The 23739-nt window shown below is 38.5% G+C and overlaps 1 protein-coding gene across 9 annotated transcripts in view; it reads right to left on the bottom strand.

Moving 5' to 3' along the window:
* SLC35F5 (solute carrier family 35 member F5) overlaps positions 1–23739 on the bottom strand; it is a 56155-nt gene that overhangs the window by 19387 nt on the left and 13029 nt on the right. For 5 of the 9 annotated variants that reach the window (XR_006284668.1, XM_037912878.2, XM_037912879.2 and 2 more), the window contains 10 exons: positions 20638–20782; positions 19247–19390; positions 14021–14083; positions 13089–13170; positions 11605–11795; positions 9550–9631; positions 6666–6753; positions 5092–5156; positions 4608–4712; positions 1544–1703 (listed from right to left, as the gene is read on the bottom strand). Coding sequence is in view for 8 of the 9 variants with exons in the window: in XM_037912878.2 (XP_037768806.1) it covers positions 1544–1703; positions 4608–4712; positions 5092–5156; positions 6666–6753; positions 9550–9631; positions 11605–11795; positions 13089–13170; positions 14021–14083; positions 19247–19390; positions 20638–20782 (1125 nt within the window). In the remaining variant the exon portion in view is untranslated. Of the gene's footprint in view, positions 1–1543; positions 1704–4607; positions 4713–5091; positions 5157–6665; positions 6754–9549; positions 9632–11604; positions 11796–13088; positions 13171–14020; positions 14084–19246; positions 19391–20637; positions 20783–22159; positions 23462–23739 lie in introns of those variants that run through there. The other 4 variants (XM_037912880.2, XM_037912882.2, XM_037912883.2 and 1 more) reach the window with 3 other exon arrangements.

Genomic DNA, 23739 nt, shown 5'->3' with positions numbered 1-23739 from the left:
CTCCTTAGGCTTAGGACAGGGAGAGCGTCCTCTCTCCTGCCTCTTTTTCTTCTGGGTCACCAGGAATACATATCAGCACCTACCAGAAGTCTTACGTTCGGCACTGTGTTGGTGCCGGGAGTCCTTAATTTCCTTTCTAGGAGCCGACCTGTGCACCATCGGTGTGCTGCGCACAGAGGAGGCGGAGCTTGGCATGGGCTCCGCTGACCCAGGGCTGGATTGCGGGCTGCCTCCATGAGGATAAGTCCGAGTCTCTGTTCGCGATCCTTCAGGGTCCTTGGCCAAAACCCTTTACAAATGCGGCACTTGTCCTTTTGGTGACTCTCACCAAGGCACTTCAAACAAGAAGTGTGCAGGCCACTTTTTGGCATCAGCTTTCCGCAGACTTCACATAGTTCGAACCCCAGAGTCCGAGGCATGTCCCAGTGGTGGAGGGAGAAAAGAAGCAGGGGGACCTCCACAAAGAAAACAGCCTAGTAACGCCACTACTAGTATTAACTTAAGACAAAAACTATTAACTATATACAACATACAACGGGACACTAGCTTGCAGAAGCAAGAGTGAGGGAAGTTCCAGCTAGCCATCATTGGTGGTAAGGAGGAACTGAGGGGGTGGCGGGTTGGCAGGGTGCTATATTGGGTGCCATGAAGGCGCGATTCCAGGGCGTGCCCAGGCCAACCCTCCAGATTCTGCTAGGGGAAAAATCTTCCATCTGTTTTGCATGTGGCACGCACACACCTAATTGGAATTGACATGAACAAGTACTCAAAGAAGAACCTCTGATCCTAGTTCTTCTGCTCATGCTGTAGAGACCATGGTCTTAAACCCAGAAGTCTCAGGTTCAATTCCTACTGTTACTGACCCAATTCCTACTGTTACTCACCCATAAAACACATTATCCTAGATTTCCTTTGTTTACTGACTTGCTAATTCGCAATTCATCTCCTAGTGATTAATGCAAGCTAATAAGATACCAGTGCAATCATTTTTCAAAGATCTAATTTAGTTAAACTTTTAAACTATGGAAGTATGTAATTTACTGGATATGATTCTTGCATTGCCAGGATATTGCAAGAGTCTGGAATTTAAATAATAGTTTTTATGTAAACTCATAATCCAAGATGATTAATGCTCACCTTTTTTTTTTGGTAAGTGTATTGTTTCAGTAGAAATCAGCACAAGAAAACTACAATTTCAGGATAAACAGGATCCTCAAAATCTCGTCATCTTTCCTCTAATAGTTTTATAATTGGCGAACAATATAAAAAATTAACTACTATTGGGTTTATTCTTCTTAGTTCTAAATAATAATATGTACACTTGTTTCTTTCTATAATCTCGAGCCATTTTCTCTTTACAATTATCAGGCTAACTGCTCTTAAACCATAATTTATGATATATCAGATGACTTCCTCTAACTCGGACTGCCTTTACAGATCACTGTAAAACAAAAACACAGCCTAATCATTTTGACACCTCAGCAGCTCACAGTCTTTAAGTAATGTATCAGAGGACAACTTATATGAAGTAAACAGTACATACCACAGCCAGAGGAATTCTGACAGAACTGTTCCAATAAGGCCATTAATGACAATGCACATCAATACCAATTTATTGGGAAATTCAAAGGCCTCGAATCCAGTATAATGAAGTAGGAAGAAACCTGGCCAAAGCAGCAGCAGATTAAAGAGGCCTACAAAACCTGAACATAAAAATCAAATTAATGTTGGTTTCCTTTCAGTTTCATCATAATTTTTTTTTACCTCTTTCTCCCCTTACTTTGCTTCCCCTAAAGTCCAAATGTCTGGCAAGAGCTGCAGAAAAAACTATCTTAATAGGTTGTTCCTATTCCTGGGGAGAGGAATACAGGAATCTTTAACTGAAAATGGCAAGCAATACTTTAAATATTTACAATATGTGACATTTCTAGGCTTTTAGTAGTTCCCCAAGTTCAGAATGCGTATTTGACTTTCCACAAGTAAAGCAATCTTCCATTTTAAAGATTCCAACAAGAAAGAATTTACACTAGCAATAGGGATGATCTAGAAGATGGGGAATCCAGGGTGTCACAACCACCACGATTTTTAATGGCTAGACGGTCCTAGAACTATTGGGAGGGACTCCTGAAGCTTTTTTCAATTCCAACATAGGGTCACAGTATGAAAGCTGGACTAGTAACAAGGCATAAAACATGTTTTTAAAAAAACAAACAAACAACAAAGCTCTATCATGGACTTTTTAAAAAGTGACACTGGTCAGTAAGAGCTCCTGCCTGAATCCAACTGTCCATTTGAAACAGGGGTGCATTGGACAGTTACACAAGAGTTATAAGAAGAAAACATGGGTCTGAGAAAATAGGTTGTCAGTGCCTACATGTGAAAAGAGAACTAAAAGACCAAACTTTGGGGGAAAAAAAGATCGGGAATTTATAATAATAATTCCAAGTTAAGGACTACTACTGTGGGTTTCAAAGCACGGTGCATGAACCACTGAATGAACTTGGTCAATGAACAACTTGCTCGTGGGTCTGGAAAAAGTAGATGACCACATGGTGCTGGCTTTACTTGTTTCCAACTGTTAAAATTACTTTGTACTTGTCTTTATTGAATTTCATACAAATTCTCCAATTTGTCAGGTAGTTTTGAATTCTAAGCCTGGCCTCAAAAGTGCTTGCAAACCCTCCCAGTTTGGTGTCATCCAAAAATTTTATAAACATACTTTCCACTCCCTTATCCAAGTAATTAATGCAAATATTGAATAGTAGCAGACCCAGGACTGTAGCAGAGTAGCAGACTCTGGGACCCCGCTAAATGTACTCACCTTATAGTAATTTCATCTAAACTGCTTTTCCCTTGTTTGCTTATGAGAAAGTCATGTGGGATTATTGCAAAAGCCTTACTAAAATTCCAGATATATCGCATCTACTGCTTCCCCCTATCCACTGTGCCAGTAACACTATGAAAAAAGGAAATTAGATTGGCTTGGGATGATTTGTTCTTGATATATTCAAGCTGGCTATACCTTATAACCCTTTTATCCTCTAGGGCAGGAGTAGCCTATATTTAGTGAAGGTCCAAATTTCTTGGTGAACGTATAGTCACAGTCCAGACTCCAGAGAAAATAATAATAAAAAAAATAAGTAAAATGATTTCAGGGTCCGTTCAAAAGCATCTGATGGTCTGGATTTGGCCCACGATCTGCCTATTGACTAGCCCTGTTCTAGGTGCTTACAAACTGATTGTTTAATAATTTGTTCTATCATCTTTCCAGGTATCAAAGTTAGACTGACTGGTCTGTAATTTCCCATGACCTCTCTATTCCCCTTTTTAAAAGGCAGGTATTATATTTGGCCTTCTGAAGTCCTCTAGGACCTCACCTGTCCTTCATGAGTTCTCGAAGATAATTACTAACAATTCTGCGATTGCTTCATTTTGTGCCTTAAGTACCCTATCATAAATTTCATCAGGCCCTGCCAACACAGCTAAATATTCTTTAACCTGTTCTTTCCCTATTTTGGCTTGCGTTCCTTCCCCCTTGTTGTTAATATTGATTGTATTGAGTATCTGGTCAAATTAACCATTTTAATGAAGACTGAGCAAAAGAGGCATAAAACATTTCAGCCTTGTTGATGGCATTAGTTAGCTCTCCTTCCCCTCAAAGTAGTGGACCTACACTCTCCTTCATCTTTCTCTTGCTCCTAACGTACTGAAAGAACCTCCTCTTATTGCCACATGTCCTTTGCTAGATGTAACTCATTTTGTGCCTTCTCTTTTCTAATTTTGTCCCATATGCTTATAACATTCTTTTGTCCATCTCCTTTGTAATTCATCTATGTTTCCACTTTTTGTAGATATTTTTGCAGATTACTGATTTTGCAGATAGTTTCTTAAAGCCTCACTAATTAGCACAAAGACTGGAAGACTCACTGCAAATTACTGATTTCTGTGAATCAGCAAGCAACATAGAACATAACTGTACTATGGTCATTTATTTCATCATTTATTTTTATTTATATTTCATGATATACTAGTACATTTGAAATTTTATTAATATGAAAACTCCCAGTAGCACTTTGCTATTAAGTCTGCTCAGAGGCAGGGACAGAACACTATATTTTTGAAGGTTAGTAAGGCTCTATGGCACAATATATGGTTTCTGGTTTACAATTTGGACTTCAGAAATTATGGCATTGCAAAGTGGAGACACCATATTGAACTGCTCACTACAAAACCTGCACTACAACAAAAATTTCAGCATACCAACCCAGTTTTTATTCAATATAAAAATACATCACAGGAATTATCAACAGAGGGTCACTGTGTCACCGATGGCCTTACAGAGATGTGTCAAGCACCTGAGACTCCCACTGACTACAGTGAGAGCTGCTGCTCAATACTCCTCAGGATCAGGACCTAAGAATGGACTAGTACTGAGAATACTCAAAGATTAAGGCCCTAAACCTGCAGACACATATATGCTTAACTTTACATGCATGTTTAAGTGTTTACAAGATTGGGGCCTGAAGAGCAAGGGATTTAGTCATTCTGTAAATGAAAGTTTTGTTTTCAATATAGTCATTGCTATATTACAATATTGCTGTTCTTACCAAAGAACATTGGTATATCAAGCTTATCTTCTCTGTCTACTTTTCTTTTTATCATAACTATATAGACAGCATACAGCACTGCTCCTACAAGAGACCACAGGGAACCTGTAAAAGATGAAAAATATTGTTTTAAGACAAATGGATTAGGCATAGTGTTATCAATATGACTATCATACTTAATTCCCTCTACTGGGCAATTTTCTAATTGTAATAGTTTACTATAGAATCCATTATTATATGGAATGAATGAAACTTATGAAAATGTGACCCGCTACATGCATATACTGAAAGGGTATTTAATAAAAAGCATTCCTCAAAACAAGCCACTTTCAGCAGTTAATCTTCCAGAGTCTAATACATGACAGATTTATACATTTCCCTCTCCCACCCTGTAGTTTTGAGCAGTTAAAAAAAAAAGCCAACATGTTACATTTATCTTGGTATTTCAATTTACAGAATAAAATTTTAAAAATATTTAATATACCTATTGTACCTCTTCCTGGAGATTTCTCAGACCCAGAGAGATTAACAAGAACTACACCGCCAATGCTAGGAAAAAACATCATCAACTATTAGGCATACCACAGATTTTTTTTTTTTTTTAATTAAATCTCGCACACACGCATACCAACAAATAAAGACACCAGTTTTTAGATATCTGTAATTAGACTGAACCCAGCTTTTGGTGAATCTGTGCTTTAAGGCCTACTCCAAAGCTCAGTTAAATCAATGTGATTCTTTGCACTGACTTCACTGAACTATGGATCAGGCCTTTGTGAGAACAAAGCTGACATGAGATATTAAGTTTCATTAAACATCTAATGCTTTCCATCTGCATTAAAACAAAATCTAAAATTAACTAGCAATAAGAAAAAAGTGTTAGTATTTATTATCTAATAATTTTATAACCAAATCCTATACTTATATCTTAAATTAGGTTAAAATGACCACTAAAATATAATTGCTTAAAGATGCCCTGCCCATTACAGTTGAGATTCACTTTGACTAATAAAACAAAAGAATCTGAAGCATATCACCATTGTCGTATACACACTATATACTTTCCCAAAACTCCACTGACATAGTGGCGGGGGGGGGGAATCCAGGGCAGATCTATAAAAATCTGACAGCTGAGAGTTTTGAATGATAGCAGAACAAAACTGTGAAACTAACCAGATTACCCACATATCATAGCATTTTTTTTCCTAACCCATCTAAATATTTGGAAGTTACTTAAGTATCATGCACACAACTTTCAGACACAAACATTAAAAAGTCAAAATTAGCTGAACTTCAAATTAGCTCCCTAATGCTGCACACCAAAGTCATCTGACCCAAAAACGGGTTCAAGTGAAAATATATAGTAAAACAAGTCATTCCAGAGCAGAGTAGTAACACCACAAGGTTCCAGCAGCGTTTTAACCTTAATCCTCGGTTACTTAGTCTTCAGCAACCAGCATATAGGGAATTCTATTAAAGAAAGGTTTATATTTAGAGTAGTGGTTCTCAACTCTGGTCCACCGCTTGTTCAGGGAAAGCCCCTGGCGGGCCGGGCCGGTTTGTTTGCTTGCCACGTCCTGTGGTTCGGCCGATCACGGCTCCCACTGGCTGCGGTTCGCCGCTCCAGGCCAATGGGGCCTGCGGGAAGGGTGGCCAGCAAATCCCTTGGCCCACACTGCTTTCTGCAGCCCCCATTGGCCTGGAGAGGCGAACTGCGGCCAGTGGGAGCCGCAATCGGCCGAACCTGCAGACGTGGCAGGTAAACAAACCGGCCCGGCCCGCCAGGGGCTTTCCCTGATCAAGCGGTGGACCAGAGTTGAGAACCGCTGATTTAGAGGGAGAAGACTCCTGGTCAGAGCAGTTGTCAAAAAAAAAAAGTGAAATTTTAAGCAGGCACTCTTCTACATTTTATTTTCTTTAAAAAACTTGCCAAGATCTGCTACTCTTGAAATAACATTCTTCACCAAATAAATTGAACTAACAGTTCAAAAAAATACCAGCTTGTTTAGGGGTAGGGTCAGAGAAGGGGTGTTGGAGATTAAGAGTTTATATGCCTACCTTAAAACAACAGCTAACAGTTTGGAAAGGGTAAACCGGTCTCCACTGTTACTTGGAAACACTGCAGCTAAGATTAAGGTAAAAAGTCCTGTAAGAGAAAATAAAAAGGTGTAACATCTTTTCAAGCTTTATTACTCATCTGTTCAATAAACTGTACTACCACTATCTCAATTTAACTTAAATGTTGTCTACTCATTTCAGATTAGTTTCCATACTTTTAATCTGAATTTTTGCAACCGAATTAGTATGTCAGTTTGTCTCTAATTTTCTTGTATTGCTGAAATGTTGACAGTGTCTAAATTGAAATTCAAAATCTATGCCCCCGACAAGTAAAAATACATTTAACAAAAATGAAGAAGATTGCAACTTAAACATGCAAAGGAAATAAACTCAGTTAAGTCTTTTTATATATATAAAAAAAATATATCAGCCCATGTCAAAACCAGTGTATATTGGAACTATACTTTTTAAATAGCAGTAACTAAAGCAGTGCGCTATTTTTGGGTTGCGATAAACGTAAGTATCAACTTTGAAAGACTAAGTCTAATTACACGTTAAAGCAAAACTGGGGAGCAATTAGTGTCTGCCATGCTATGATAAAATTAGACAGTCTCACTGAACATGTAAAAAAAAAAAAACCTATTTAGAGAACTTGATGTCCATAGTAGGGACAGATTATGGTTTTTGGGTCAATAGAAATATGAGATACAAAAAAAGCGCTCATATAGTTTTAAATTAAGACACTTCAATGGCGGAACTAACCATTTCCTAAAAACACTGCAGCTTGGCACTTCTCAAACCTCCAAACAGTGGAATTGACTGGTTCTAATTATGACATCCCCTGCAAATTTTCCAGTGTAAAAGAAACCTTTGTTTTTATGTTGCAAACTTGAAAGGGTGCTAGATTTTGTTTGTTTGTTTGCAGTTCAAAAGCAGATTTTTTTTTTCTTAAAAGGAGATCTGCAAGTGTAAAATTCACAAAACTAAAATTAGATTTATGTCCTTAATGCTTCCAGTGACCAGTATCAGGGTATACAGCACAGCCTTCATTGAAATTACTTTCACTCCCACCCTTCTTTGGGTTACTGTAGCCCAGACCTGTCATATTACCACCAGCTCTTTACAGCACAGCAGCTGTGCCATTTGGTTCAAACCACATCCACAATACTCGCTACATATAGTCTACGGGGGCATACTGCTTTCCCCTTCCCCATTTAAAAAAAAAAATACACTGTAAATTTTATTATTGTTCTCATACCAATTAAAACTTAAGGTTGTATAGAAACTGCAATCGTGATCAGCTTAAAGACAAAAAACCCAAGGAAATTTTACTGGTTTCAGATTCAGCACATGCTGGAGGTTCTGTTCAATACATTATTTCAAATTTAGATTTCACAAGAGCTGCTGAAGAAAAAAAGTAATAAATCTAAAATTTTAAAAATACCCCTCTCATAGTCAGGGGCATTCAGTACATCGATTTCAGGTATGGCTGAGCATCCTAGAAAAGTAGCTCACTTTTAAAACAAAAAATTTCTTCTGTATGTGAAGGATGTTTTTTTTTTTTTTTTACAATAGTAAATTGCAGCCACCTAAAAGGTCAGCTTTCCTTGCAACTACTACAGTCCAAAAAGTATCCTAACTATAAAAATGTAATGTACTTGCAGAGCTATATAAAGACAAAAGAATGCAAGTTGCAAAGTGGTAAGACATAGGTAATAAAATAATTTCCAACTGCCAGCAGGAGAGTGAGTTTCTGTGTGTGTTGGGGGGGGTGAGAAAACCTGGATTTGTGCTGGAAATGGCCCACCTTGATTATCATGCACATTATAGGGAGAGTGGTTACTTTGGATGAGCTATTACCAGCAGGAGAGTGAGTTTGTGTGTGTATGGGGGTGGGGAGGGGGTGAGAAAACCTGGATTTGTGCTGGAAATGGCCCACCTTGATTATCATGCACATTGTAGGGAGAGTGGTCACTTTGGATAAGCTATTATCAGCAGGAGAGTGAGTTTGTGTGTGGGGGGGGTTTTTTGGGGGGGGGAAGGGGGGGGGTGAGAAAACCTGTATTTGTGCTGGAAATGTCCCACCTTGATTTTCATGCACGTTGTAAGGAGAGTGGTCACTTTGGATAGGCTATTACCAGCAGGAGAGTGAGTTTGTGTGTGTGGTTTTTGGAGGGGGGTGAGAGAACCTGGATTTGTGCAGGAAATGGCCCACCTTGATTATCATACACATTGTGAAGAGAGTGGTCACTTTGGATGGGCTATTACCAGCAGGAGAGTGAGTTTGTGTGTGTGGTTTTTGGAGGGGGGTGAGAGAACCTGGATTTGTGCAGGAAATGGCCCACCTTGATTATCATGCACATTATAGGGAGAGTGGTTACTTTGGATGAGCTATTACCAGCAGGAGAGTGAGTTTGTGTGTGTATGGGGGTGGGGAGGGGGTGAGAAAACCTGGATTTGTGCTGGAAATGGCCCAACTTGATGATCACTTTAGATAAGCTATTACCAGCAGGAGAGTGGGGTGGGAGGAGGTATTGTTTCATGGTCTCTGTGTGTATATAATGTCTTCTGCAGCTTCCACAGTATGCATCCGATGAAGTGAGCTGTAGCTCACGAAAGCTCATGCTCAAATAAAATTGGTTAGTCTCTAAGGTGCCACAAGTACTCCTTTTCTTTTTGCGAATACAGACTAACACGGCTGTTACTCTGAAACCTGTCAATATAGGGAATGCGTCTAAGCTATCATGTTTGTTTTTTAAACTTTACGCTTCTCAAAGATACACATAATAGTCAATTTAATGAACTAGTGCTAGCATAACAAAAAGAGCTTTAATTTATAAACAGCTATTTCACTAGCTCTTACAATGCACATTTCATATCTTACCAGAGGTTGAAGATAGGATATTAACTATGGCAACTTGTGCATTTAAGAGTGCTTCTTGATAAGAGAAGTTTGCCAAAAACCACTGCAGAACAAGGAAAGTAGTTTAATGAATAAATGGATAATCACAAAATGTATTAAAACAGTCTGTTTTGCCTGTGCACTAATTCCTACAATTTTTAGATTTTTTTTATATTTACCAGAGATATCACTTGAACCAGTATACAAAAAAATCAATCAGGACAAGGCTTTCACACAAGTCCTTTTGCCTTATAAATAACAATATCAACTTCTAATTGTTATTAAGAAGAGGCAGAGGCATAAAGTAGCAGAGGTGAAAACAGGCAACATGAACAGTTTCAGAGGCGTCTACAATAAAGTAATTACTGCAGACTTTAAAAAAATGCACACTAGAGATAATCAGTGAAATGGCAACTGCAAGTCAGCAACAACCAAAAAGCTAACAACTTAGTCTGAAGTCATCATTTTGAAACAGTTTTCAAAAACTAAGAGAAACTACTTATTTCCATAAATCTCAAAAGGTTAAATTAATCATCATCTCACTTAAACGGATTCATATACTGGAGTCTTAAAACATCTTAAGTACATAAACAAACAAGCATCTCCAAAATAGAGATAATACAATGCATAGACCAATTATCTCACAGGTATTTTGTGAGGATTAAATGTTTGTAAAATCCTTTGTAAAACAGTAAATATTAGATCATGTCTTGGGCAAGAGCTCATTAATAATGTTAGCCTAAAGATGTTCTTAGTGAAGCTACCATTCTCCCAAAAATTATTTCAAAAAGATTTTACTTTTTGAATGATGACCAAGAAGAAAAATACAGAAGTAGATACGGCCAAGGTACCTTTTAGAAGCAACTGCAAAAGCAAGAGCAGTATCATTTAATTTGTTTGTAAACAAAAAGGAAAGAATAATCTTATTCCAGACAGTTTTTAAGTACATGTGCAAAAATAGAAAATAAATCTAAAAAAATTGTTACTTTATAATCTCCTTCATATACATGAAATATACAACTAGTTTTCCTTTAAATTCTGTGGACATCTTCTCAATATATGCATCCATCTCAAGAAATTCCACTTGTCAGATCACTTTCCTCTGGTCAGTGCACCAGTTAAAGCCACCTCCTGAGCTGCTATACCCATGAAGTATCTCCTGCTGGCCTAAGAGCTATGTGTAGCTTGCTCTTAACCAGATTAATTTAAATTTAAATAAAACATCTCTAGCAGTACAGTGGGGCCACTGTTGGAAGGGCCACCACTGCTTTGTTACCCTCCTCTTCAGTGCTGGCTCTTAGGAAACATGCCACTCTCACCTCTGTGTTTCCATGACATTGAGAACTGCTGCAGAAGTATGTGAAGATGACCAGTCTGCTGATGAGGATAAGGACATCTTGCAGCCCTATCTATTCTCATTGGGGAGAGTTGAGGATATCCTCTGTCACAAGCCAAGCATCTTCACATCACTGCATGGCTGTGTATAATGCCACAGGATGAGACAGACAAGGTGGTGGCAGCTTTCAAGAGGTTCCACAAAAAGAGAGCAGAGCAACAGCTGCATTTATAAGTCCTTTCTCCTTTTCCACCCTGAAACTGAAAGGCAGTTCTACATGCTATATCCACAAAGTTGTGGGTACAGTCAGGGCTCAGCCCCACTCCTCTATACAAGGAAGAAACAACAGCTGGTGTTTAAGTAACCCCGGATTTCTGCCCAGACAAGACTAGTGAGTGACTTACCACATCCATTCTGAAGAGTGGAGTAAGACATAATTTACAATGGCCCTGCCAGCAGTAGAACCTGTGCTACAATTAAATGCAAGCCACTGAAAACCCAGTGTACTGTTCAGAGTTGCGTTTTAGGGAAGTGCAGATCAGAGAGGTTATACTGTATTTAGCATATACATAAAATGAGAAAAACACTGAAAAAACAGACCACACTCCAACGTTAAATACAAGTTCATTTTCATTACTACGTAAAACAGTTCAATATTTGTAGCTATACATAATAATTTTCTTAAAGAACAAAGGACATACCACAAAGCAAAAGAAAAAGCTGATTTTTGCTACTTGAGTTGCAGTGAGTTTCCCTACAGTTTTTAATATTGATTCCTGCTCCTTAACAGTTGGATATGACATGCGAGACAACTTTGCTTCCAATGCATGGCTTGATGGGAGTTGTCGAATCTCCATAACATTACTGAACCTTACACGAGGCTTTTTGGGAGCTTAAGGAAAAAACAAAGTGGCACATGATCATTCAACTTTTCACTCTATTACACAGGAAAAAAAAGAAGTGATGTTTGATCCCATTGATTACAGCAGTTCACAAATCATGACATGAAGCTTCTCCCTCCAACAAAAGATTTGCTTTAGTTCTTTTTTTAACAAAATAGTATTTATACCACTTGATAGGGTACTTATGAAAAAAGGACCTCATAATTGCTTTAAATAATTATTACGGTCTATTCAGAGTAACTCCTTTGAAACTTGACAATGAAGCCTGTTACTTTATTTTTCCCCACTACTTTGTATGCACATTGTATTTTTAATAATGCACAATAGCTCAAGTTCTAATAATTTTGTTTTAAGGAAATTATCAGATGTTAAAAGTTGCACAAATTTGCATGCATGGGAAAATTAAAGTTGTTTTTGATCTTACAATGTAGCCTGTACCAATTTAAACTAATAAAAAGATTCCACAACACAAGGAGTGGTTAAGTTAACAACAAAAGAATTAGCTCAGTGACAGAGTGATAATGATTTGAACTTCCATTTTCCAGTCCTATGATGGTGCCCTGTCCCCTCTGAAGTCAATGACTTCATCCTGGGGCCAGGATTTCACCTGATTTCTTGCTCTTTAGACAAGCAGGGAATACAGTGGCAACAAAAACAGTCCCTAGGCAAGAGAAACTATCCTGTGTTGTTGAAGAGTCTGGCTAGTGTTTCTCAGTAAAAAGTACCCCATACAGTTATGCTAAACTATAAGAAAAGGATGGTTGCAATATAGCGTTCTGAGGGTAGGAGCGTTACACAGATCCTCAAAGTTTCAGTAGGAATCTGGAGGATTTTTCAGGTTTGGAGAATGGGTCAAAGAATCTAATAGTTACATCAGACAGGAAACTTTTTTATACAAACAAGAGTTAGATTGTTTTTGTTTTCATTTAATAAACAATACTAATTATAACAGTGTCTTAGGTTTTTCTATAGCACCTATTACTGTAGTAGTGACAATATGCACAGCTATCCATTAAATTTTTTTTTTTTTTTTAAAACCCTGACCAATGTAGCTGTTAACCTAACTTTTAAGTTTAGATCAACTCTAAAAGTGTGGGGGGAAATCCCAAAATTCCATCCCAGGAAAGGCAAGGAATGAGGCCAGACACCTGAGGGGATTTGCTCACAGATATCAGGAACAGGATAGTGGTGGAGCTAGCTCTGCACCCACAACAGGGGCAATACAGACACAAAAATAGTCCCTGTACCAAAGAGCATTTTGAAATTCTGAAGTCTTTACTCACTTTTTTCAGTATCACTGTTAGCACTGCCATTCTTTTCACTTGGTAAGTCATGAAACTTTACAGGAACATACAAAGGTTCACTCTGAAATGCAGCAGGACAAGTAGCATATGCAGTTAAACAGAACATTGAAACTGTTAGCAAAACTGTTATCTTAGGATACCTGGAAACAAAATACTAAAGGAAAAACAAGTTCCATGAAATAGCAAGACAGTCAGAATTTTTAAGCAGTATCACGATCGCTCTACCAAGTCTCTTCACTACTACTAAAATATTTCAACTTTCTAGTACACATATAAAAATACATGACCAATCTATTTTAGAATACATTTTAAATCCGTTAAGTAAACCCTTTTTTTTTTTAAAATCTTCTAACAAGTTAATATTTTAGACCAGTCCAAATATAGCAACTACCATGCATGTCCCAACAAGATTTAAAAATGAAGACTGACAAAAATCACCTATATGGTAAACCTGGCTGGAGTTTATTTCTCTTTCAAGTTGTAAGATGAGATCATGATATGTTAATGTGTTCACCTCCAGCTGAATCACTGTTGTACGGGCCTTGGATTTGAAGGCTGTTTGGATTTATCACTGGCTCTCCACATTTGGCTTTGCAAAAATTGAGCTGAACCTGGGAATGTTTCTCTTGTATGACACACTGATATTTATTTCATAGTCCAATCTAAATTCACTTAATATGTTTTATTTCAGAGAGATCCCACATCTCCCACTGTGAGTAGCACTATTTCTTGCATGACACATTACTGCCATTTTAACTAAATGCTTTTCAGTCATTTTGATTAAAGGAGAAATGTAACTCATCTTATTTCCTGAATGCCTGCAAATTTAAGTGTACAATTTTTAGAATAGGATGGAAATAATTGACAAACATAGTGGTGTCTTAATCATACAAAAAAATGAAGGGACTTACCAAAGAACTGTTTACAGTGTTATCTGTTGTACAAGCAGCAAAATAACCTTCAGCATCTGCAAACTAATTAGAGATTTTACATTTAAAATTTTAACAAGTCATTGTAAAATTATTATATAAAATCCTAAGTAAAAAATGTTTACATTGTAGTCTACCATAGTTTAGTCACAAAATACTGAAAAGAAAAATAACTATAAAAAGTTATTAATATTTTACAAGCCAGCAGGGAAGATCAGCAACAGTAAAACTAGGTCTTGTTCTGCAAAGAGCAATTCCCTACTGGCTTAACACACAATCTATATATAACTATTTATTATCAGAAATGCTGAAGGAATTATTGAATTGAATGTCTATAAATATATTAGATTGGTTAAGGTTGGTGCACAAAACATTGCTTTAAAACATTCAAATGTCTAATAGTACATCTTTTAGTAACAAGCAGGGTGGATAAAAATAAAAAAGTCAGATTTTTATTTAAATCGGATTTTTTTGATAAAATGCTTTTTGAGGGGAAAAAACCTATCTAAAGATAGCTTTAATTAAGACACGTTATAGCTCAAAGATATCTCATCATGGAATAGGGATTATGAATGCTAATTCTATAGTATGAGACAACATATTCATGTAAAGTTTAAGAAAAATTTTGTAAATGAGTTCCAATAGTTCATGGATTAGGGACCCAATCTTATGGGGTTCCACGGGCTTCTATATAGATTATTTAGGTTAATCTTTCTATCTACCCAATGGGACTCAGTGCTCAGTCTAGAACAGTGGTTCCTAAACTTGTTCCACCGCTTGTGCAGGGAAAGCCCCTGGCGGGCCGGGCTGGTTTGTTTACCTGCCACGTCCGCAGGTTCGGTCGATCGCCGCTCCCAGTGGCCACGGTTCGCTGCTCCAGGCCAATGGGAGCTGCTGGAAGCAGCGTGGGCCAAGGGACATACTGGCCATCACTTCCAGCAGCTCCCATTAGTTAATTAATTAATTCCAAATTGAGAAATCGTTTGGGACTTGAAAAAGCAGGAAAGCTTGTTCTTCTTTTCCAGATTATGAACAAACAGGAAAATGAAGGTGAAGTTTGCTGCAGAAGCCAATATTTTAAATTTTTCATGTTGACCTGGCTGACATAGTCGATTTAATTTTTGTTTAAATTTCATTTAACTGTTTTAGTTAAAAACAATTTTAACAAAAAACAACAACCCTGATTTAAAAAAAACAAATGTTTAATTAAATTCATATGCTTGTTTTATTAAAATATTATGTTTGCTGTTGAAGAAAAAAAATCCAGAATACATAATGTTATCGTTAAACAATTTAAATGTCTGTCTGGTGATGTTCTCCTCCTAATACAGGAAGGCAAGAAAATCCTCCAAATTAATGACTACTGAATTGGAGATATTTATGAAGTCATTGGGAGGTGAACTATCTGCTTCAATTACCTTTGGTAAATGAAATAACCAAACAATCATTCATTTTCAGATATAGCTGTAAAACTAATCTGAAAAATTTTCAAAATAAATCACTTTGAAAATGTATAGTGTGTACTTTCTAAAAATGAAATCTACAGCTATCTGTGAGTTGTGAAGAATATGTATTAAGGTTATAACAACCGACAAGAATTCACTTTTACGTAGAAATCCATGATTAAATCAAGTCTTCCTGACTAGTGATTTATATCAATTTGATTTAAATCAAATCCACCCTGGTAACAAGATGTTTATATGGAATTACACAGTTACAAAACAACCTTCTTCCCCTGCTCCTAAGAAAAAACTTGCCTCACCCCCAACTTAATGCAATAATCCTATCTCTACATTGTACTTCGGAAATATGCTGCCATCAATGGCTTTCTAAACTAGCCAAGTCATTTTTCACTTCACAGTATCAAGTCTATCCTATCTTCAAGTATAAACTAATTCCCAAGCACTAGATCCTTTCTACACATTATTAAAATGAGTGATGAAAAATGAATAGTTACAGTATACAGAGCACATTTCAAAAAAAGGACCCAGAAAGCAAAAATGTCAAAACTTTTGAATGTTTTCCACCAATTTTTTAAAACCATAAAAAGCCAGAAAAGACATTATATTTCCCAGATTCAATGGAAAGTATCGTTTACCTAACTAATAAAAATCTATTGTGTTTTTAACAAATGAAGTTGTTCTCTTGGACCCTCCCTATATCTAAGAGGAAACAGCCAGAAAGACTGAAGAACTCTAGCTAGATCTACACCTGGGGTCAGCAACCTTTGGCACACGGCCACTGGGAGTTGCGGGGGGCCGTGCCTGTGGATGGCCAACAAAACGTCTTACAGCCCACCAGCGGATTACCCAGATGGGCTGCATGCTGGGTTGCCGACCCCTGATCTACATTATTCCACCAAATCCTACTCTTCAAGTTTACATAATCTGAGAGAGATTTATGCACTATTTTTACTTCTTTCATAGATTATAAAACCAGAAAAGATCATTAAATCATCTGGTCAGATGTCCTGTGTATCAAAGGTCAGTTACTGCTGCACTAAATCCACTAACTTGTAATGAACTAAAGCGTATCTTCGACAAAGGCATCCAGTCATGATATGAAAAACATCAAGACATGAACAATTCACAACATCCCTTGGTAGTTTGTTCCAATAATCGATCACACCCATTGTTAAAAATGAATTTGTCTGGCTTCATCCATTAGTTCTTATTATGCCTTTCTCCACGAGACTGAAGAGCCTTTTCACACCCAGCATTTTCTCCCCAAGAAAGTAGTTAGACACCATAGTCAAATTACCTCTCAAATCTTCCTCTCAATAAACTAAGTAGATTGAGATTTTTAAGGAAGGCACTTCTTCCAGCTCTCATTTCACTTTTGTGGCTCTTTTCTGAGCATTCTCTAGTTTTTTTAACATGTTAAAATGTTGACACCAGAATGGTATGTATTATTCCTATTAAGGACTCACCAACACTGTACACAGAGGTAAAGTCACTTCACTGTTCCGACAGTCACGGATCTGGCAAAAAGATCTAACGTGAATTGCGTATGGAGCACGTGTTCAGTTGCTTGTCCACTATGTCCCCTAAATCCTTTTCAGAATCAGTTTTCCAAGACACCATTCCCCACTGTGCAGGTTATGGACTGTGTTCCTTGTTCTTAAGTGCATAACTTTGCATCTGGCCATATTCAAATACATTTTTTGGAACAGGCCCAGATTACGAAGCCATCCAGATGAATAGGTATGACTGCTTTGTCCTCATCATTATCTACCACTCTGCCAATCTTTGTGTCATCCACAAATTTTATCACCAGTGATTTTATATTTACTTCCAGATCACTTAAAAAAAATGTTGAATAATATCACACCTAGTACCAAACCTTGCAGCACCCCACTAAGAGTAACCCCATTCAAAGATGATTCTCATTGACAACTACTTTTTGAGAGATCAGTTAGTAGTTCTTAATCTCTTTAACATGTGCTCTCTTGCTATAGTACAGTTGTTTTTAATCAGAATGTTGCACGATAAGTCAAACACCTTACAAAAGTTGAGTACATTACATCTATGCTCTTACCTTTATCAACCACATTTGTCATCTCAAAGACTCAAATCAGGGTTCACAAGACCTGTTTTCCACAAAACCATATTAGCTAGCACTAATTATATTCCTATCTGTTAATTCTTTATCCACTGAATCCTGTATTGCTTTTGCATTGTTTTGCCCGGATTGATGTCAGGCTAATGGACATACAGTTACCCAGGTGATTCTGCCTGCTTTTTTAGCACTCTTCTAGTCTTCTGAAATTTCCCCTGGAATTGCTTCTATGCCTCTGTAACATGAGGTTAGTTCCAAGCCTCTCATGAGAGTCGAGTCTTTAGACCAGAGTTGGGCAAACTACGGCCCATTGGACTGTCCTGCCCGGCCCCTGATCTCCTGGTCCGGGAGGCTAGACCCCGGTCCCTCCCCTGCTGTCCCCCCTCCCCTGTAGTTATGCCGCCACGCGGGCAGCACGCTCATGCAGGGCAGCGTGTCTGGCTCTGGCGTGGCTCCCAGAAATGCTGCTCTGAGCAGCACGGTAAGGGGTCGGGGGGTTGGATAAGGAGCAGGGAATCCTGGGGGGCAGTCAGGGAGCAAGGGGGGGGTTGGATAGGGAGTGGGGTCCTGGGGGGGGTCATCAGGGGACAGGGGGCAATTGGACAGGGCAGAGGTTCGGGGGAGGGGGGGCAGTCAGGGGACAGGGAGCATGGGAGGTTAGGTTAAATAGGGGGTGGAATCCCAGGGGGTGGTTAGGGGCGGGGGTCCTGGGAGGGGGCGGTCAGGGGAAAAGAAGCGGTTGGATGGGTGGGGGGTTCTAGGGGGGCGCATATAGTGGGAGGGGGCAGATAGGGGGTGGGGGCCAGGCTGTTTGGGGAGGCCCAGCCTTCTCTATCTGGCTCTCCGTACCAGTTTTGCACTCCGAGGTGGCCCACGGGCCAAAAAATTTGCCCACCCCTGCTTTAGACACTGAATTTAATATCAAACACCAAATTTGAGTGTAGAATATGCCCACCATAATGTGAGCAGAGTCTTTGTCCACAAAGATGTTTAACAACATAAAACCCTACAAATACATTTAGTTGGTGACAGGAAACTAAAACTCATTCTAACAAGTTCCTGAACGTGATCTCAAAAAAGAGTGATTGTAGTCTCTCTAAACATGCTAGTCAGAATTAATCTGAAGAAACTGGATATAAAAAGTGACAAATCATAATGTTAGAGTATAGAGTTCCAGATATAGACTCAATTGTACAACCTGAAATTACCATTTCTGTCTGTTCAGTTTGTAATGGTATTTTAATGAAATCAGTATTTGATTCACTTAACATCTGGAGTTTAGCTTATGTTATTGTAAGGCCAGATTTACACTACAAAGTTTTTCCAGTATAGCTATGTTGACAGGGAAGACAAGGAGGAGAGGAAAAACAAACAAAACCAAACCTCTAACTGACACAGATATGACAGCAAAAAAACCCCATGTAGATGCAACTTATAATGTCAAAATTATTTCTGCCAGTAAAACTAATGTTCAGGGTGGTGGCTTAACTACGCTGGGTAAAGAATATTTTCTGGCATAATGGGCATCTCCAGTAGGGGGCCTTGCCAATATCACTATCAGCAAAGTAATATACACTAACCCTCAATTTCCACCCCCCTTTAAAACTTTGAATTGTGTATATTTAGGTTATTAAATTGAAAAATACTTACAAAAGCTGCGTGCCTTCCACGAAACCCACGTGTACACTGTTGCCTCCATGGTTTCCAAACAATAAATCCCAAGAGGTATAGAACAAACATGGACGTTTTTGCAAAGGTACTGAAAAAAGGTTTCTCGTACTTCGAAAAAACATACTGCGGAATGAAAATAAATAGTTACAGTCTTCATAATTACTAATGAGTCATGTGACTTCTCAATCAGTGCTTTTCAAGTCCAAATCAGCCCAGCAGGTCTTCTTGAAGTCAAAACATATACGATAGAATCTCAGAATTACGAACACCAGAGCTACGAACTGACTGATCAACCACACACCTCATTTGGAACCGGAAATACACAATTAGGCAGCAGCAGAGGAAACAAAACAAAAAACACAAATACAGTACAGTACTGTGTTAAACTACTAAAACAAAGAAAAAGTTAAAAAAAGATTTCACAAGATAAGGAAACCATTTCTGTGCTTGTTTCATTTAAATCAAGATGGTTAAAAGCAGCATTTTTCTTCCTCATGGTAAAGTTTCAAAGCTTATTAAGTCAATCTTCATTTGTAAACACGCTGGCATTGTTTAAAAACCACAATTAAACAATAGTGATCTTTAACTACTTATATTAGTGTTTAGTCTATTAACAGCAACATTGCTGATTTTTCAGTATGGGAACAAATATAGCCATAATAATTTTCCCTAACAGGCTACAGGCAATAGTTTCATAAAATCTGAAATGTAAAGCTAGAATGACAGGTTCATTATACAGACTAACTTTTAAGGATATAACTGCTCCCTGTGGCAACACTTGGCATTTTTTTTCACTGATATAATAATAAGTAAGTCAGGTTTTGACTCCCTAACTAAAAAATAAGAATACTTGTTGGTTCAAGTGGCAAAGAGTCCTGTGGCACCTTATAGACTAACAGACATATTGGAGCATAAGCTTTTGTGGGTGAATACCCACTTCGTCGGATGCATGCAGTCATGCATGCAGTCATGCATCCAACAAAGTGGGTATTCACCCGCGAAAGCTTATGCTCCAATACGTCTGTTAGTCTATAAGGTGCCACGGGACTCTTTGCCACTTTTACAGATCCAGACTAACATGGCTACCCCTCTGATGATTGTTGGTTCAAGATACTGACAATTTCTAGATTAAACAATACCCTCCATAGTTAAAATAATAGCTCTTACATTATGCTGGCTCATAGCTCTCAGTTCACATAGCTTATAGTACTGTCTAGCTACCTGGAGGATTCAGATTTTTTTCGCCCTTTTTTAAGATTAAAAAAATGTGTCAAGTAAAACTCTGTATAAATGTGATCAGAGCTTCAAAAGTGTCTATGTAATATTATTTTCCCCTTTTTTAAAAAGAAGAAGCATGAAACAATGCTTACTGAAGTGAGTTCTGAGGAGGCAACCCATATCACATCAACAAGTAGAAGAATGACAATTCCAAGAGCCATTCGCTTACGCTGAGTGGAGGAACTGCTTTGGGAGCTCATTCGGTTCATGATAAAAACCCACACCATTTGTAACCTATTAAACATCAATACAGAACAAAATACAGATTATAGACAGTGACTATAAATACAGTATATATAAATATACAGGAAAGTAAGAAAAAAGCCATCAGTAGCATTTAACAGACATTAAGTGTGTGTGTAATATGCTATTGAGAGACCCAGGTTACAGTCACTGTTCTGGAGCAGGGACTTGAAACAGGTTTCCCAGATCCTAGGCTTATAAGGTATAAGAGGGGCCCCACAATCTCAATGATTTTGTGAATCTAGACCCTTTGTTTTTAAATTTCCTTTGCTCTTAATAAGACAAAAAGTTGAAAATGCCCCAAATCTAAACAAAATGTTTCAGTTGACCCAAACTGTATTTTTTTTCCTCCAACTTTTCAATGCAGCAAAAATTCCAGTTTGGGTTTTCCCCGGAACCAAAAAAAAAAAAAGTCAGTTATTCATACAGCATGAATACTGAATACCTAGCTATCAAAACAAGCACTGCAGACATGGGGCAGGTCTACACTAGAAAGAAGTACTACATCGGCACAGCTGCACGTTTGGTGAAGACACTCTATGCCAACATGGCGCTGGAATGCACAGCGCTTAGATCACTGTAACTTGCATTGCTCAGAAGGGTGTCTTTTTCACACCCAAGTGACATAAGTTAGATGGACTTCAGTGGTACTGTAGAGGTGTCCTAGCTTTCAGCTAGGTGTGAAATATAAAAGGACATTAAGACAACTTATGTACAGATGTATTTAAAACAAAATAAAAATCAATGGGAGAACATACAGACATGTCTACTAGAAATTTCAAGACAAAGTTTAGGTTAACACACAGAGGACCTCTGGCAATTTTAAAAGTCCCTACCCAAGTTGGTACTGACAAGATCTACCTTATCAGGACTTAAGTATAAGGAAGAGATGAGCAAATTACTAGAATGCCAAAAGTATAAAAGGGTTTAAATGTTGAACTATGGCAATACTTGCTCATATGCACAGGAAGGAGCATGCTGATCAAATAAGGGCATTAAAAACATTATCTAGACTGCAAAATCCAGTCAGAAAATGCTAGATATACAGCTGCCCACGCAAATTTATTCCTGCTGCCCTGGGCATATGCATCATTGTACCATCTTTAATTACACGATCACATACTATTTTTTCCCCCCACAATACCCTGCCTCATTCAGTGCGCAGGATGGACATACATGGCAACAGAGTAAATACTGCATGGCCAGTCCCAGGCTGTCATTGCGAAGTCCTAACTTTAGCTTTCACAGTCAAGCCCTTGAAACATTCTTTTAACAGTTTTTCTATATATAATAAATATTGAAGTTGAAGAAGGTATATTGGAAAATATCATACATGTCTTTTAAAGGGCAAGGAGAGTGAAATCAACCCACCTTTTCTAAACCTTGCTCCAGATGCCTTTGAAATCACAAGCTGCATTAGTCTTACTCCAAACAAAGTCTTATCTTGACCATGCCAGCAATACACACACATTTGTACATTCACCAAGGTGAGCAGAAGGGGACTCAAGTTTATTATACAACTAAATCTATATGTGCCTATATATATCTACTGTATGTGGCACTAAGACTGCCCATCAATAGACCTGAAATTCAGCAAGACCTTAGGTTTTATGAAAGTATCAGTTTAGGATGACAAAATGTTTTCTTTAGATTCTGAACAGGAAGTTAGAAGTCTAATACCGCAGACTATTAATGCCAGAAAGAAGTTAAGTACTCGCCAGTGGACCTTGGTAAGAGATATTGATTTAGCAAGCTTTATGCTTCCACTTGCACTTCTATATACACATATTCTGAAAATAAATGTATTTAAGAGATTTAGTCATGGAATACCTAAAATTCTTTTCTGTTTGTTAGAATAAAAAGCTATAATAGTAAGGATTCCTTCTTGAACTCATCTAACAACTCATTAACCTTTATGTAGCAAACCCTGACTCTGGAATAAACCAAGACAACCTGCTTTGCTGAAAGAAATAGTGAAACAAGGTAGCTGGCCCCTCTCCAATTTCAGTCCAGCTTTGCGCCCTAATTTGGTGTGATGCGGAGGGCAGGGATGCCCCTGGAAGTTTTAAATGAGTGACAGCCAAAGGCAAGAGTTCAGAATCCAAATTCTAGAGACAGCACTCAGGAGAAGAGCAAAGCTAAATTGAATGAGGCAGGGAATATCCCTGAAAGAGGGATTAGAAAGAGTTCCCAAGCTGTGCAGTGGACCCCGATAAGGCTGGTGATAGCAGAAAGCAGGAAGGCAGTTGGGTGGTCACTTACAAAACTTGTAAGAGCCATGACCACAGAGGGCTGAAGATTGACATTAGCCAAGAGAGATGTCTCCTGGCTCTCTGAGCGGGAGAGCCAAAGAGAGCTGAAGGCTGAGAGTGATGGAGTGGTGACCCTATTGATGTCTCCAGGTGAGGGCTAGAACCAGATGAGGGCTGAGAATGAAGCAGGGCAAAAAAACCTCAGCTAGAGAGGCCAGGGACTGAGGTTTGGTGAGAGACACTGAAGCTATACTGAGTCTCCACTCCTCAGGTTTCTGATACTAATCGCCCTGCCCAGTAAATCTAGCCCCACCCTTCTAACTCCTGTCTGTTCCAGGTCTCCTTGTCAAGGCATTTCCAATCTTCCCCCATCCCAACTCCTTGCTCCCAGTCTTCCTGTCCAGTTTCCTCCCCCACTCCCTGGTCTCTCCCCCTTGTCTCTGGCCTCCCATCACCTGCCCACATTCCCCCAACCCGCTGGCTCCCTCTCCCCAGGCTTCTCACCCAACCTCAGTGTCCTCAACTTCCCTGATTACTTATGCCAGTCCCTTTGCCTATTCAGTTTCATTTCTCCCACACACCTCAGCTCCTTGCCACATCTGTCTTCCCTCACCTCTATATATTGCCTACAACACACTGGTTTCCAGTTCTACTCTTGTCCTGCCAGTCCCAGTCTCCCCCATTCCAATCCTCATCCAA

The sequence above is a fragment of the Chelonia mydas genome, chromosome 11 (assembly GCF_015237465.2).
Source record: "Chelonia mydas isolate rCheMyd1 chromosome 11, rCheMyd1.pri.v2, whole genome shotgun sequence".
Lineage (NCBI taxonomy): Eukaryota > Metazoa > Chordata > Testudines > Cheloniidae > Chelonia > Chelonia mydas.
The sequence above is the reverse complement of the archived record's forward strand: the minus strand, read 5'-3'. Positions and strand labels throughout refer to the sequence as shown.